The sequence below is a fragment of the Panthera leo genome, chromosome B4 (assembly GCF_018350215.1).
Source record: "Panthera leo isolate Ple1 chromosome B4, P.leo_Ple1_pat1.1, whole genome shotgun sequence".
NCBI classification, from domain to species: Eukaryota; Metazoa; Chordata; class Mammalia; order Carnivora; family Felidae; genus Panthera; species Panthera leo.
The window spans coordinates 135,635,736-135,652,616 of record NC_056685.1 but is presented as its reverse complement, the minus strand read 5'-3'; the positions used below and the strand labels follow the sequence as shown (position 1 = coordinate 135,652,616).

Below are 16,881 nucleotides of genomic sequence, written 5' to 3'. Positions count from 1 at the left end.
TCATCTCCAAAATGCGGCCGAACCCTGTACTTTGCACTGTGCCCTCGGCCACCCCCAGGTCCAGTCCCGGCTCCCCTCGCCTCTCAAGGACACCTGTAAAGTCTCTCCTGGTGCCCCAGTAGCCGCAGCCCAGCTCACCCAGCAGCCAAAGGAGTCTTTCAAAACACTGAGTCAGACCATGTCCTTCCCCTGGCTCTGCCCCACTGGCCACTTTAACACTTAGAATAAAACCCACGTCCTCGCCCCAGCTGCTGGCCAGCAGGACCGGGCCTCCTCCCTGGCCTCCAGGGCCACTGTGCTCAGCCCTGAGGGCCTCTGGCTACCCTCCAGGCAATTCAGAACTGGGTTCTTCTCAGCGCAGGACCCTCTCAGAGGGGGCTTCCTGGACCACCTTATGTCAGATAAACCCCTGCCCCAGTCACTCTCACCTCGCCCTGTTTGCTGACCTGATTTACTGATCTAATCACCAAAATGATCTTGTCTCTTTACTCTGTTTAATCTTTATAAGCCGTCCCTGCCTCAGGCCCCTCGGGCAGGAACCACACCCGCGGTTGGACATCCCTGAACCCCCAACACCGAGCCAGCGAATGTAGTGGGCTCCTGACACCTGTATTGAGCGGGGTGAGTGTGGACCCCTCCCCCATGCTCCCACGGTCACAGCCCAGCAGGAGAAGCAGACCCTCGCCCAACCCACCGGGGCCCAGAGGCCAGGAGGAACGTGGGCCTGGGGCACTGCTCCCCGGACAACGCCCGCACAGCCAAGCAAGAGCACCGGGGCGGCCCTCGTTAACACATGGTCCACATGTCACATTTTATGGAGGTCGGACTCTCAGCGGGGGGAAAGCGAGGTCACCCAATTGGTTCAGGGCAGAGCCAGAGGCGGGCCCCAGGAGCCCCGACTGCCGTTCTCTATCCCCTGCTCTGGTTGAAGAGGCTGCGGGTCCTGTCCACAGATCAGGGTGAGGCCCGTCCCCGAGGAGCTGAGCTGCTTCCACCCCTGGGGATCCCGGCCACACCGGCAGAGCTCCTCGCCTGTGCCCTGTCCGCACAGTGCTGGACAGTGGGAGAGCTCTGCTGCCTGCAGAGCACGCTGCCGATGCCGGGGGGACCCAGGAAGGGTCCTGCTCCGCAGCGGGGTGCCCTGGGACCGGGGACGGTGCAGGGGCTCCGTGTACTATCTCTGCAGGGGCCGTCTCTGCAGCCTTGCATGCAAAACATGAGACGCGCCACGGTCACGGCCCAGGCGTGGCAAGCAGGTGACACGCACACAGATGAGAAATGTTTGGTGGGGAGAGGCGGGAAGGACGGAGGTCAAAAAGTTAAAGGGATAAGACAAAAGCAGGGTCTCGTGCTCACACACGCTGCCGGGGACAGAGCTGAGGGCGGCGGATGGGGACAGCTCAGCCTTCCACGTGAAGGGCGGCTACCCCGCCAGGAAGGGCAGACCGGAGATCAGGGAACAGTCAGAACCTGGGACGTGGCTGCCGCGGGAAGGCAAGTGGTTGAGCGGTGTGGGCAGGGTTGGGGGTGGGGACCCTCCAGCCGCACGGGAGCCCATCTTTTCCCGCAGGCCCTAACAATCCCTGTGCCTGGGGGCACCCTCCAGCTCCTGCGTGGGGAGGGCCGGCGCCCTGCGCGTTCCGGGGCCCCTCACCTCCACCTGCAGCCATCCCGCGGGCTCCTGGGCTACATCGCAAAGAGGCACAAGGCTGCGGGCGGCCCACTTCTGCGGCCGAACCCCTGCGGCCCTCGGGCCTTCAACACTGTGGCAGATGAGGCGAGAACCAAAAACACCGCCGTGGAATGATTTCCCCATTTCCCTTCCTCTCCCTTCCTCCCTCACAGACTTTAATTAAGGGTTTCCTTGCAGGAGACCCAGCTCTATTTAACTAAATCCTTGGACCCCTTTTATATTGTCTTATATCTCGTTTCATGCTAGGGCCCCAGTAAAAAGTTAATTATAACTTCCAAATACTCCATTACCAGGCCCCCATCTTCCTCCCCTGCCTGATTCTGCTAAGGGTAGTGCCACTTAATTAACTGGCACATCTTATGCTTGTCAGACGTCTCCACGCTTTATTCAGCCAACACCTGCCCGGCAGCCCTCAGGGCCAGCGGGGGCGGGGCTCTGAGGACCCTCGCTGACCGGGCCACTATCTCCACCCTCTAGGGGTTCACAGGATCCGGCAGGCGGAAGGCGAGCCTGGCTGGCCGGCCCGCCTGGGGGCCCACGGTGGCTCAGCAGGTAATATAAGCAGGTGAAGGGGGCAGGCAGACAGCAGCAAGGTCAGAATAACAGTGACAGCTGATACCGGCCTCAGAGGGAAGGGAGAGGGCACGCTGGGGGGATGCACGCAGGTTTGGGACAGAACGAGTCTGAAATTCTGGTGGACAGCCAGGAGGAAGTGTCTTCTGAGAAGAGTGAACAATACACCAGCTGGATCTCAAAGGGAAAGCTAAGTGTGGAAAGGCGGGGCGGGTGTCTGGGCGGCAGCAGGAGCTGGGGGCCGGACTGACTGTCATCTGGAAAGAACCAAGGCTTCAGCGGGCAGGGGCAAGACAAGGAGCAAAAGGAGACGGGCATGGGGCAGTGCGGAGAGGACGGTGGTGTGGAGACTGCTGCGGGAGAACCCAAGTTAGCTGGGCGGTGTCCAGCCCGGGGGGGTGGGGGCAGGGGGGAGGGTGGAGAAGCCAGGAGGGGAGGGGAGGGGAGGGGAGGGGAGGGAACAACTGGCCTGTGGCCTCCGGGGCCCATGCAGGGGTCTGAGGCCACCAAAGCTAGGGGGTGGGAGTGAGGGCTGCAGAGGCCAGGGCTGAGGAGGCCAGCCTGGCACCTGCTGGTCACAGAGAGCGAGCCTGGTGACCCTATGTGAATCAGTCCTTCAAGGCAAGGTCGCCAATGGAAGCCGGCAGCCTGGTGCTCACGCCTGGGGCGGGATGCGTGTGGTGTTGAGACCCCGGGTCAGCGGCAGCCTCGGCAGCCAGCATCTTGGGAGGTGGGTGCTGCTGGGGCTCAGCGTCTCCTCCTGTTCTCGGCACCCCTGGCCTCCAAGGGGGACCCCAAACAGCCACCTGAAATACCAGGCCCTCCTTGGTTGGGTCCAGATCCCTGCTGGCCTCTCAGCTCCTGGCCTCATCGTGGAGACCCCAACTCAGCCTCCAACCCTCGGTCTTCTCAGACCCACCCCAAGTTCTGAGTTGCAACAGCCACAGCTCACACCCTCCTGCAGACCGCCCTGCCCTCCCCAGAGCCCCCACTTACAGCTGCTCCCACCCAACGACAGTCAGCTGTGCACAGCCCTGCTGGGGACACAGTGACCGGCTCACAGCACATCAGCGTGACTGATCCATCCCGAGCCCACAGCCTCTGGCCGCCCCCCACCCCCACCCTGGGCCAAGTGCCGCCTGGTGCTGGGGATGAGGCTCAGCCCTGCCCTCCAGGCGCTGATGGTCTAGGTGGGAAACAGGGGCATGAAGCCACAGATAATGCCCTGCCACCACCAGGATCTGAACGGGGAGCTCTGGGTCCAGAGGGAAGAGAGGCCAACGCTGCCCTACTGGGCGGGGCAGGCTTCACGCGCAGCGACTGGAGGGCGGGCAGGACTCTGCACGACAGGAGGAAGAACATTCCCCACTGTGGGGAGAGCAGGAGCCAAGGCCCAGAGTGGGGACGGAGGAGCACAGCGTCAGCCGGTTCGGGTGACACCGAGGTCATTAGCTATGGAAAAACAAGGAGCTTCCAGCACATTCCTTTCCATTTTCAGCAAGTTTTGCTGTTCTTTTCACCCTTTCTAGCTGAAAAGCCTGTCCTTAGTGATTTTTTAGCTGTTCCCGGAACATTTACAAACCAAGCTGGCATTTCTATTTCATGAATATATTTGGGATATTAATGGGCAACGGGAAAGGTATTAACGGTCTTCTCAGGAGAACCCTGTCGCCCCCAAACCTGCCCCCTCCAACAGACAGACCCAGACAGAACCCTGCAAATGGGCAAAACACGGTCACCACTCACAGCCAAGCCCAGAGCAGCGCACCTGCCAGCAAATTAGAGTCAGCTTAAATTTAGCCACACACACCGCAGTTAGGTGTCCAATCTTGACTTGCAAAGAAGGTCTTTATTAATTTCTTAAATCCCCTCTTGACTGCCTGGAGGTGACCCCTAGAATATGATTTTAAATGCTTTCTGTGAGATCAATGAACGGGGAAGATGCAGGCTACTGTAGATTTCAAATCCGTAACTTTCTTATCCAAGGAGAAGAGCCTGGCCCTTCCAGGGATGGGGAGTGAGGGGGAAGCCCCGCTGTCCTAGGGAAGGGCTCCAGGTGGCATTCTGAGTAGATGGATGACACCAGGCCTGACCTAAGGCCAGGGCTGCCCTCACCGCCATCTTGGGACACGTTGTGCACCAGATACCAGAGAGGCCAAGATTTCTTGAAAAACGGTAAGATTTTACTGTTGCCTTTATATGATGCACATGCTCCGTACAGAAAATCCAGGTAGAGGAGAGAGAAAACCATAAAGAAGAAAATATGCCATGACCCACCACCCAGACATCAATTCTGGAACATTCCGGAGACTTTGCCTTCTCTCTAACTCCGTAATTCAGGCCTTTGAATACCTTTTTAAAGGTCATTCCCCTACACAAACCTCCCCCAAATCCCCTTTGCACTTGGAACCAACCCCCAAATCCCACCCTTGGCCCACAGGCCTGCGAACAGGAGCCCCCCGCCCCCCGCTCCTCAGATGCACTGTGTCCCCATCACCAGAAGGCAAGCATGCCCCGTCCCTCCCACCGCGCTGTCACCCCGGTGCCTGGGACACACATGGCACGTGGGAGGTTCCCAGTGAGACAGACCAAATGGATGAATGAGTACTTCCTTCCAGTCTTTTCTCCGTGCGTGTGTGTGTAACTGCAGACATAGCTAAGATCATACATCAACACTTCTCAGGAGCTGCACACACTTTTGCCCACACATTGTTCTACCACTTTCTCTGTCTCCTGCTACTCACCCCCATGGCTCAGATCAGATGTTCCCCTCTCCTGGGGGACCCGCCCATGACACCTACCTCTACCCCAAGGGGAGACCTGATCTGGCAAACGCCGGTTCGGGGTGGGGGGGGGGGTGGGGGCGACAATGCCACATACACAATACTTCACAGAAGCCGATCATTCCTCTATCCTAACGGAGCCTCAAAACAACCTGCTTCCAAAGAGGTAGGCAGGGCAAGGGGAGCCTGACCGCCTGCCTCTAAAAGGAGGCCGCTGAAGCCCAGACAGGTCGCGTGGCTGCTGTAATTACTCGGGCAGGAAGCAGACCCAAGATGGCAAAGTGCACACGTTTACGTTGAATCAGAGAGGTTTCCCCGTAAGAAGAACAAGAAAGGAGACAACGGCTGAGGAGGAGCTCAGCTCCAGAACCCAACTGCCTGGGTTCGAATCCAAGTAGCTCTGCCACGCGCCTTGGGCAAGTCACGTCACGGCGGTGGGTCTCGGCTCTCTCCTCTGTGAAATGGGGGTGACAACGGCTCCTGCCTCATTCTGTCGCCAGGAGGATGAAAGGATTTGATAAGACACACCAAGCGCAGAGAATAGTGCCCCGCACTCATCAACGCTCACTAACCGCTCGGCGTCTGTGAGAGCGCACCTGTCCTGACCATGCACTTGGGCCTAATGAGCCCCCAGCCGGGCTCTCAGCCACGGTCGCCACCTCCCGGGGCCCCGAACTGCCAGCCCACAGAGGCGGAGTCTCACTTCTCACTTTGGGCGACAGGCAGGCTCCCTAAAAGCCCGCTGCAGGTGGACCTCTAGGAGCCTGCTCCTATATACGTGCTCACTCACGCGCAAATTCCCTGCCGCTCAGTCGAGTAGGGGAGGGGCTCCTCATTCTGGAGTCTGGAGTCTGGAGCCCCCCCCCGACCCCACCCTATCCCACTTGAATGACGGGCACTGACATCGGCAAACACTTCGAGGCAGCAAAGGGGAGACGCCTGGGGGACCCCCTGTGTAAGCTCATCCTTCCACCTGCAACAACCCAGGTAGATAAATCGATCCAGCTCTGGGTCACATGAAGACCCCGCCACGCCCCCCTCCCAAATTCCCACAGCACGTTGTTCTGACTTCTATGAAAGGGCAGCTAGAACCATCTTTCTAAAATGGCCGGCTCGCCATGCTGGCCCCCTGGGGCCCCCAATTCCCCTCACGTTCAGAGTCGCGGTCAGCCCAGCCCTCCTTCCGGGGCCCTCACCCTCAACGCCCCAAACCCCCTCACCCCGGCCACAGCACCCGGCCACTCCTCTCCAGTGCCCACCAGCACCCCTGACCTCAGCTGCCCCTTCCCTGCACCGACTCGCCACTGCTAAGTCAGGGCCTGGCCCGGAGTCAGCTTCCCCAGGAAGCCTCCCCTGCCGGCAGAAGGCCATCGTCGGCCTTGACCTATGCTCCCGGAGCACGTGGCACCATCCCGGCTGCGCGGGCGGCCGTTTGCTTCACTCATCCCCTCCTCAGTGACGGGACCTCGTCGGAATCAGTCCCCACCCTTGAGACCCTCGGGCTAACTCTCCTTCTAATTGGGACGAAAACAGCACCGGTCCTCAAATTCACCTGGTTCCCAAAAGTCAAGTAGGCAGTGACGGAGAGGAGTCTGGCCCACAGCGGGAGCCTGGCACCTGCCTGGGACACAGGCTCGGCTCAGCCTCACATCTTTGGACACCCGCAGCCGTTGGGGGGGGGGGGGGGGACAGGAAGCCAGCGGGGACCCCACCCTAGGGGGGGCAGCCCGGGGCCAGGAGCCTCTCCCACCTCGGCCTCCACGCATTCCAGCCCAAAGGGGGCGCTTGACCAGAATCTCCCGTTTGAAAAATCAATATTTAAAGCTCCAAGCCTGCCAAGCGGAGGGAAGGCCTTGCTTGTAAATATTTGTCTCGACTGGCAAAGCTGGGCCTCTCGCTCCTGCGGCTCCCCCCGCCTCGCTCCTGGCCCTCTGCTCACGGAGCTCCCAGCCAAGTGCGCGGCGGGGCGGTGGGGGGGGGGGGGGAGTGGGGGGGCTCGGGGGGGGGGTGGGGACCGTCTGGCGGCCGAGCAGCGCTGGGCACGGAGGTGGGACTGCTCTGCACCCACACCTCCAAGCCAGCGCACTTGCACGCTGGGCCGCCCAGGGGCCGTCCATCTGTCCCCCAGGCCACGGCAGAGACGGCTCGCTGTGCGGTTTCTCTGGATTCCGGGCAGGTTGTTTTTCCCAGGAGGCACTCCACATTTATGTTTTTTGTTTGTTTGTTTGTTTGTTTGGGGAAGAAAGCAAAAAGCTGAAGACAAACCCCGGGGGGCACGCTTATAAATCATCGTCCACCATCGCCCATCGAGCTCCACTCCTTCTCCCAACAGCTGCCCCCGGGGAGGAGTCCGCACGGGTCCCCTGCCTGGGGATCCCCTCGCTGGGGAAGCCTTCATGCCGGTGGTGGTGGCTGAGCCGGTACAGACCAGCTGGGTGCCTGCCCTGGTATCACCGCTCGTAGAGACTGATTCATTCATTCGCCCACTCATGCCTTCATTCATTCACCAATTATTTATTGAGCACCCACCTGCCTCAGGCGGGTTTATGGACATAAACAAACCTCGACAAAATCCCTTCTGGAGGGCGTCTCCCAGGCCAAAAGAATCGCACAAACTAAGTCACAGCGGGAGGCAAAAGCTGGGGTGGGAGACATGGAGGCGTGGCCGAGAGCGGGCAGTCAGGGAAGGCTGCCCAGGGGAGGTGGGCAGGCAAAGCGAGGCCCGAGAGGGGGGCCCCGGCAGCGCAGGAAGGCCACCTCCGGCCCGGCACCTACCAAGCCACTCGTTGAACTTCTTCACCTCGCTCGGGAGCCCCAGCTCCGTGAAGTCCCCGGCGTGGATGAGCACGTCGCCGTAAGGCATCTGGATGGGGTCCGTCCTCGAGTGGGTGTCAGACACGCAGACAAAGCGGGTGTAGCCGGGCGGCTTGGGGGCATCGTGAGGCACGGGGTCCACCCTGCGGGGAGAGAAGACACTGCAGGCGGTGTGCGACCAGCACGAGGCCCGAGCACAGCTCACGGCCCCGCCAGCCACGGACACAGACGGCGCGCCCGGACTTCCCGGTGGGCCCTCGGGGCTCCGAGTCCCGACTCTCCCGCTGGCTGGCTGAGCAAAACGTGTGTCCCCCTGAGCCTCAGTTTCCCCTCAGTAACATGGGGCCCTCAGGGGTTAAAGGAGGTAACTACGGAGTGGAGAGCACCTGTGGGCACGGTGCGATTACGACCTGCTCTTTGGCTGCCGCGGCCCTTTCCATCATCGACCCTCTTTAGATGAGTTTTTCCCCTACTCGCTCCCCTCCCGTGAGGTTTTTAACCCCACAGATAACTGTTCGTGTATGTATGCAAATCTGGGCTCTCTAAGAAGAATAAGCTTTCTTCACCCCCTAAAAACGAGTCTCACCCCCCTCCAGAGAATGTAAGTTCTCTTACATTACATTACATTAGCCCCATCGAGAATATAAGTTCTACGGCCTCTGGTCCGAGTGGAAGAACCAGCCCCAGGCACCGTGCGGGGGGCACGCAGCATCCAGGGAAAGAGGGGTGCAAAAGCAGGGGTGGGGGAGATCTCACAGGAGCGCGGGAAATGAAAGCACGAAAGATAGGCAGCAAGTTTTCAAAACCGTGAGATGGTCTCCTCATTTTTAAAACAAGGGTTTTCCAGGGTTGTGCGGGCAAAGGGTCCCCGAATCCGACCGGGCTTTGGATCCCAGCTGACGTGTGACCTTCAGCAAAACACGTGGCCTTGTTCCGCTCGCCTGTAACATGGAACCACCTCACGAAGGAAAAACCATCGGGAAATTAAAAAGAGCTGCAGAAAGGTAAGTTCTTGCTCCGCGAAGCCCGTCACAGCCCCCTGGTTTCGAGGACGCCAGGGCTGAGTTAAGTGGCCCCGCGTGTCCCAGGGAACAAAGGGAGACCGTGGCTCCCGGTCCGGTGCTCCCCAAACCACGCTCAGCCTCCTCAGCTGAATGATTCTGCCAGGCTCAAAACTCTTAAAAACAACGCAATGACATTTCAACGAGCGGCTCTCTCCAAATGAGTATGCCGCTCGAGGAGTTGTGTTTAAATCTAATTATGCGGCAAACCAAAAGCGGTACCATATCAGTTACATAAATACTTTTAAAGACATCTTTCTAATTATCCTTTTTTTTTTTTTTCAGACAATATACTTCGAAGAAATTTAATTAACACCTTACGAGAGATGTGGGTTCAGCATGCTAATGTGCGGGGAGCGTTAGCGCGCTCTATCCACCACAGTGGGAGGCACCAAGCCAGCCTCCCCTCGTCCCGGGAGGGAGCACGCTCGGGCCTTTCCGGGGCCGGTCAAGGCGAGTTAGACTCCCGGCAGGTCAGAGTGGGGCATGACCGGGGAGAAGAGGAAAACCCCCAGAGTCTGATGATGACCAACAAGAAGACACCGGCACCAACCCCCCCCCTGCCCCGCCTTCCTTCTGCCTCCATCCATTCAGTCAGTCACCCATTCATTCAGCCAAGCACATTCTGCCCACTCACTGTGGGCCGGCCCCGAGCTCAGTGCCGGGGCCCCGGGGATGAACCGGGCCTAAACCCAGGCCGGGAGACCACAGACTGACGGTGGAGGCAGACTTGGCTAGGCGGTGACAATAAGGCCACCGGCTTTGACCGGGCAACGGAGAAGCTGGGGGCCAGAGAAGGCCTTAACCCAGCAAGGGGCTCCCTAGAAGCTTCCAGGAGGAGGCGGGACCTGAGCTGGTCTGGGACCTAAAGACTCCCTCCCATCCCTGTGTCCTCAAAGTCCCTGCCCTCCTCCCCTGCCCCCAACCCTTTGACAGACAGTCTGGCAGGCAGCTAGGCCTCTGGGTCACCTGTACATCCTGCCTGCCCCCAGCGCAGCCGATTGGACAAGGGGCAGACGGTTGCTACTGGGCTCTTGTCCTGGCACAGGAACACGAGTGAGCCAATCAAATTCCTTCCTTCCACCCTCCCTCCCTCCTCCCTTCCCTCCTCCCTTCCCTCCTTCCTTTTTGCCTTCCTTCTTTCCTTCCTTCCTTCCTTCCTCCCTCCCTTCCCTCCTTCCTTTTTTCCTTTCTTCTTTCCTTCCTTCTTTCCTTCCTTCCTTCCTTCCTCCCCTCCCTCCTTCCTTTTTTCCTTCCTTCTTTCCTTCCTTCCTCCCTTCCCTCCTTCCTTCTTTCCTTCCTTCTTTCCTTCCTTCCTTCCTTCTTTCCTTCCTTCCTTCTTTCCTTCATTCTTTCCTTCCTTCCTTCCTCCCTTCCCTCCTTCCTTTTTTCCTTCCTTCTTTCCTTCCTTCCTTCCTTCTTTCCTTCCCTTCCTTTTTTCCTTCCTTCTTTCCTTCCTTCCTTCCTCCCTTCCCTCCTTCCTTTTTTCCTTCCTTCTTTCCTTCCTTCCTTCCTCCCCTCCCTCCTTCCTTTTTTCCTTCCTTCTTTCCTTCCTTCCTCCCTTCCCTCCTTCCTTCTTTCCTTCCTTCCTTCCTTCCTTCTTTCCTTCATTCTTTCCTTCCTTCCTTCCTCCCTTCCCTCCTTCCTTTTTTCCTTTCTTCTTTCCTTTCTTCCTTCCTTCTTTCCTTCCCTCCTTCACCCCTACACATACCGAGGTCATAAGCATGTCAAAGGTGACAGAGGCCAAGTCAAAGAGACAGAGAGGGATGACGAAGGGGGAAAGAGACAGGGAACGAGAGGCCACCTCCAGAGCCACCTCTGGTCCCAACAACCTCTCCTCCTGTGAACCCTTAGCATGGAGCCTGAGCAGGCCTCAGCCCCGCCCACCATCAGCCAGCCAAAAGCAAGACCAGTTCCGAGGGCTCCAGTCGGGCTGTTGGAGCCTGGGCTCTTTAATTAACTATTCTTATTTCCTTCCACCCCGAGGCTACTGAGCTCAGTGAGGATGCAAACCTAATAATCCTCTGAGGAAAAAATAAAGACTCTTGCTTCTCTGCACTGTCCTCCGGCTATTTAGATTGTAACAAATGCTCAAATTGAAATAACAACAACAGTAATGACACCGATGCTGGGTGCTCCCCATGGACGGGAGCTCATCCTGTACTAAGCACGTTACATGCACCCACTGTCTTCACACCATGACCGTCTGGGCAGGGTATTATGGGTATGCCCATATTACAGATGAGAAAACTGAGGCTCAGGAAAGGCTTGTCCGGGATCTCAGCTATGCAGGCCGGTAAAGCTGCAATTTGAAGCCAGTCTTTGGTTCCAAAACCCCCACCGGACTGGACTGTTTCTAGACCCAGCTCATTTCATTCAGTCAACCTACGCGCAAATGCTTCCTAAAGGCGGGGCATCTGCCAGGCACAAGGGATATACCTGTGGACAGGATACCCCCTGAGGTCACTTCGTGGAGTCCCCAAAAACCGAGCCTGGAAGTGTTTGGGAGTGAGGAAAAGAACAAGGAGAGTCAAGATACGGAGAAAGAGAAAGAGAGAGCAGACAAGAAGGTGGGAGAACTTAACAGCATAAGTTGATCCCTAGATCCAGCTGTACCTGAAGCTGGGTCCAAACACGGGCTTTCTTACTAAGTAAGCCAGTAAACTCTTTTATCCTTCAGGCAATTGACACTGAGTTTCTGACACTCGTAATGCAACACCCTGGCTGACACCTGAGTCACAGCAAGACTGTGGAGTCACTGAGGCTGGAAAAGTTAGTCCCATATCCAAGGCCCTGGCTAGTAAGTTACAGAGTAGATTGGCACCTGGGTCTCCACAACAGGGATCTGGGCATCTAACCTGTTGAGGCTAACAAAGCAAAACGGTTATTTTCCAGCGACATTCTGCGGGCCTCAGAGAACAGGGGACAGCCGCGGCTCTCTCACCGAGACCTGAAACCTGTTGCCACCTGTCCCCAGCCTAACAAGGGGTGTTCCCACAGAATCACGGCAGCAGGAAGGGTGCAGAATAGAGAGCACGGCCTCTGGCACCCGGGCCTCGGCCGGCACCCCGATCCGGCCACCTCCTCGCCGTGCCCTGGACCCTCCCAGCCCCCAGGCCAGCTCTGGAAGGTGGGAGCCACCCACTCACTCTTGGACAAGGCGGGAGAGCTCAAGGACCCTCGCAGCTGGAAGCCTGGATGTGAGTGCCCCCTGCAGCCGTTCCCTGGGCCCCGGCCCCCTCCTCGGCCTCCCTCTCCCGTCAGCCACCAGCTCCCCGACGTCAGAAGCAGAGGCCATCTCCCCCGTCATCTCTACTTCTGGGGAAATGGGAAGCTCTGAAGGCCAGGGGGCTGGGGCCAGAGGACTCCTCCCTTCAGTGAGGCTCTGACCCCATCCGGACACGTGACTGGGCAGCAGCCATGGCGGTTCCCAACGGGAGAGTCTGCCAATCCCCTCATTCTACCGTGAGGAAACTGAGGCCCAGAGGAGGGCAGTGACTGGTTAGCTTGGTGTCCACTGCCCAGTGCTCTTTTCACAAGGCCCTCGTTCTGAGTCCTCCGCTGCCCTCCCTTTTCCCTTCCCACCTCTCAGCCTTTGCTTTTGCTGGTCCCCCAACCCCAGGGGCTATGCCACTGCCCCCGGGAAGCCCCCCCTGATCTCCCCCACTCTTCCGGGGCCATACTCCCTGCCTTATCCTCACTCCCTTTTCTTTCTTCTTTCCATCTCTCTGCTGTGCCAGGCTCGAGGGACCAGCCCCATGCTGGTGGCAGGGACAGACCCTAGAGCCGGGCGGTAGGGGGTAGGGTCAAGGGAAGGGGAGATCTGGTCTGGGGAGCGGTCAGAGGGCCTTCCCAAGGAAGTGACATCTGGGTGAGATCTGAAGAATGAGTCCGTGTTAGCAGGGCAAAGCATGGAGGAGGCACAAAGGACACCATGTGCAGAGACCCGAGGCAGAAGGAGGCACGGAATGTTCCAGGCTTAGTCCTCTCCTCCTGCCTTGCCCCTTCACGCTCCCTGGGCTCACGGCGGACCCTCATTGTCTCCCGGGGGCCTCTCAGTGCATGGACGGACTGGGGCCACAGGATCCCTTCTGAAGCCCAAGCCCACGGGAGAGGGAGGTCGGCGCCGGGACCGGGAAGTGTGGCCGGGAGGGGGCCTCCCCAGGCCTGACACACAGCGCCGCTCCCCTGACTCTGCTGTCTTCTTCAAGACATGCTTGGAGGGTCTTTACACAGGATGACTCAAGTCCCCACCAACAGGACTCCTTTTAAAGGCCAGAGGAAAGAGTTGTTATGCCTGGTACCAACCCCCAGGGCACCTCTAGGGCAGACCCCCCAGGATGACCCTGGCCTGGCGGTCAAGTCTTCTCACCGGCCACCGGGCCCGGTGCCCGCCCACCCACCCAGGTTAGAAGGGCTGGTGCCTGGAGGGGCTCTCCCGAGGCCACCGCAGGGTTTCTAGGCCCTCAGAGTGAGGGGTCCTGGGCCTCAGGGCCCCGAACCGGGAGGCCCAGATACAGACATTCATTAGTGAGGCAAAGGCAGCCTCGCCACCACCAGGGTCTCTGGGGGCAATCGCATAAATCGCACAGCTCAATCGGAGGCCATGTTTGGGTTGTCACTGTTGTTATTCAATATAAATTGTGGATTTATTAAATAAGGCCCCCTCGCTCCCTCACCCCGGAGACAAAGCCCAGGGTGGTGATAAATCACGTGTGGGGAAGCGGCATCCATCCTCCCTGTCTCCCCCTCGATGGAAACTCGTCATGGAAATCCAAACAGCCGCCTCCAGCAGCCTGCATGCTTCCCTCGGGCTTGGGGGCTGCGGTCTGAAAGGAGGGGGCGGGACGAAGCAGTCCCCCCGGGTCCCTGCATGGCCCTGGCTTCACCCAGCTTTATGCAGAGCTCTGTTTCACAGCCGGGCTGGTCTGAGCAGGCAGTGAGGGAGCACTTGACGGGGAGCCCAGGACCGGGGCTCAGCACACGCCCTCCCCGAGGCAGTGCCCGAACCCCCTGAGCCCCGCGGCCAGTGGGAGCCGGGAGCCCCATGTCAGGTGGTGGCAGCTCAGAGCAGGCCAGGGTGAATCCGCTCTGCCTGCTCAAGCTGGGTGACCACAGGAAAGCCAGGAAGCATTTTCCCCACTGCACCAGTGTCTTACGCTCTGACACACTCGTGGGAAGGTCAGCTCGGCATGGCAGGGACGCGTCTTTGATCGCTGCTGTATCAAGCACCTGGCCCAGCCCAGTGTGGACTAACGGCACGGAACATTTGCTCCCTGGCCCCGCTCTGGGTGGATCTACCTACTGAATCCTCAGCGTTTTCCAGATGGGGAGACCGAGGCACCCAGAGCCCCCTCACAGGGCAGTGGCAGAGCCAGGGGCTCAGAGCCAGGCAGGCGGGCTCGGGGCGCACATTTCTAACGGGCATGCTATGCACCTGTTCACAAACATCCTGACCCCGCGGCTGCTCGGGGGTTAAAGGGGGAGATGGCCCCTCTCTCACGTGGTCGCTCACTGCCCTTCCTCAGGATGCAGCCTGGCCTGCAGGGGTCCGCACGGGAAGGCTGCCCCCAGCCCCCAGCCCCCAGCCCCCAGCCCCCAGCCGGGCGTTTTCTGCATTCCTCACGTGTCCCCTTTTCCCAACCCTCTCCCAGCTGCTGCCCTCGCTCATCTTCCTTGGGGTCTCAACCTAGAAGTCATCTTCCCCAGAGGGTCCTTCCTCCGCCCCCTGGCCCTCCTCTCCTCCGACCTCCTGTTTCCCTGGCTCTGTCCTGGGGCAGAGGCCTGCCTGGGTGTCTGCTGGGCCCTGGTCAGGGGCACTGTAGGTGACAGCACGGTGCCACGTGGAATTAGCTCTGGCACCCAGGGACCCTTCCTCCTTTTTTTTTTAATGTTTACTTATTTTGAGAGAGAGAGAGAGAGCAGAGAAGAGACAGACGGAGAGGGAGGCAGAGAATCCCAAGCAGGCTCTGTGCTGTCAGCACAGAGCCCGACGCGGGGCTCGAACCCACGACAGCCGTGAGATCATGACCCGAACCAAAACCGAGAGGCAGACGCTCAACCGATGGAGCCACTCAGGCACCCCATCCTGGGGACCCTTCTAAGTGGGGGCGCACAGGGGGCACTGGCCACGTGAACCCCACCCGCTCTGCCCACATGTTCTTCTTGTGCGTTCCCGCTGGGGCAGGAGTCCAGCCCAGCATCCAGGGACCTCAGGCCGGGTCCCATCCGGCCCGGGAAGACTAACCCCATCGACGAAAGAGAAAACCCGGCCTGGGGAAGGCCCCCCTCCCTGCAGCAGCCCTGCCGGACCTCCAGGTCCCGGATACTAAGAATGCTGAGACCTTCCTGCCCCAACCTGCCGATCTGGCCCCAAAATGGAAACAGGAGGCCGTCTCCCAAACAGATAAAGTAGGCAGCTACAGACAACACCAGGCCTCAGTCCCTACAGAAATGAGCATTTTTCCAAGCAAGCACGGAGGGAAGATGGGCTGGAGCCCACCCCAGGCCCGGTGCCCGCCTGCCTCCCTCAGCCCTTCCTCCCGTGAAGAAGCTCCCCGCACCCACCCTTCACAGCAGAGGACGGCTCTCGAGGGAACCACAACCCGCCCGCCCCCACCTCCCGGCCTGGGATTGGAAACCCCCCCCGGGCTCCTTCTCCAAAGCGGTCCACGTGCCAGATTCTCCAATCTCCCCAAAGGAACAGCCGCCAGGCCCCCACGGAACTGGGGCTCCCTAGAGACGGTGCTCGCAGCCCTGGAGGAAGTGAGGGATAAACGAGGAGGAGGGTCTCCTAGGAACGCAAGGAGCTAGCTGCCTGGGGCAGAGCAAGGAGTTCATCCGTTTCCTCCCTGGGCCTCCTCTCCTCTCCAGACCTCAGAAAACAATCCAGGGAGGGGAGAGGTTCCCCCCACCGGTCGCGGGGGCTCTCGAGTCTGTGCCCTCGCCCTGGCCTTACTGCTGGGACATCGCTGGCCTTTTCCATCGGCCTCAAGGGGCAGGGAGCGGGACTGGAAAAAGCATCTCTGTTATCTCAGTAGAGGCAAAGGGGTCTGGGCGAAAGGGAGGGAGGGAGGGGCAGAGGTGAGGGAAGACAGGCAGCCTAAAACTAGGGTCCGAACCTGCCTGGAGCCTGTAGCAAGCCCCTTCCCGCCCCCCCCCCCCGCCCCCGGCCCCGGGCAGCCGGGCCCGCCGAGAGCTGCCACTTACATCTGCACGTGCGGGGGCTGGAAGCGGCCCTGGTTGATGTTGTAGAAGGTGAAGGCCTGGGTCGGGTTGGAGCTGTACTCGTCCACCTCGATGATGAGCCGGCTGTGCTGGTGCCTCCGAGCGGCCATCACGTGGGACTGGGAGAAAGCCATGCCCAGGCCGCAGGGCAGCAGGGCCAGGGCCTCGGCCTTCAGGACACCGGGGTCCCACCTAGCGCGCCACATGGGCCTCCGCTGGCCGCCCGGGCATCTCCCGCAGCCACCGCCGCCGCCCGGCCCCGAGCCAGACCTGGGAACAGACTGAGGAGACAGAGCAGAACCGTGCGGCAGTGAATCTGTTTGGGATTTGCTTTATTTAATGTCAGATGAAGATTTAGAAAGAGGAAGGGGGGGGGGGGGGAGAGAAAAAAAAAAACACAGTCATACAGCTCAAAAACTCATTACAGATCTTTCCAACTCAGCAGTTTGATGAATATACTTTGGTAAAAAGAAAAGGAAAGGGAGGGAAGAGACCAAGAAAAAAAAAACACCCCAAAAAACAAAACCCACAACGCTGGGAACGGATGCATGCGTGGTCCGACATGTTTAAATACTTAAGACTTTTTTTTTTTTTTTTTTTTCTCTTCGACAAAAATCCTCCAGAACCCACAGGGTGACCGTGAGATGGGGCCACACGATGGCCGTGAGATGGGGCCACACGATGGCTGGTGTGCTGTAACCGGGGAAGGTAAGTTTTACTTTTCGGAGCG

General features: G+C 59.3%; 1 protein-coding gene across 1 annotated transcript in view; it reads right to left on the bottom strand.

Annotated features, from left to right (window-relative positions):
- The window catches only part of MPPED1 (metallophosphoesterase domain containing 1), a 62,458-nt gene extending 46,079 nt beyond the window's left edge, over positions 1 to 16,379 (bottom strand). Inside the window, exons 1-2 of the mRNA XM_042944679.1 lie at positions 16,134 to 16,379; positions 7,825 to 8,006 (exon numbers count right to left, since the gene is read on the bottom strand). Of these exons, the coding sequence (XP_042800613.1) occupies positions 7,825 to 8,006; positions 16,134 to 16,357 (406 nt within the window). The 5' untranslated portion in view covers positions 16,358 to 16,379. The remainder of the gene's footprint in view (positions 1 to 7,824; positions 8,007 to 16,133) is intronic.
- Positions 16,380 to 16,881: the final 502 nt, after the last annotated feature.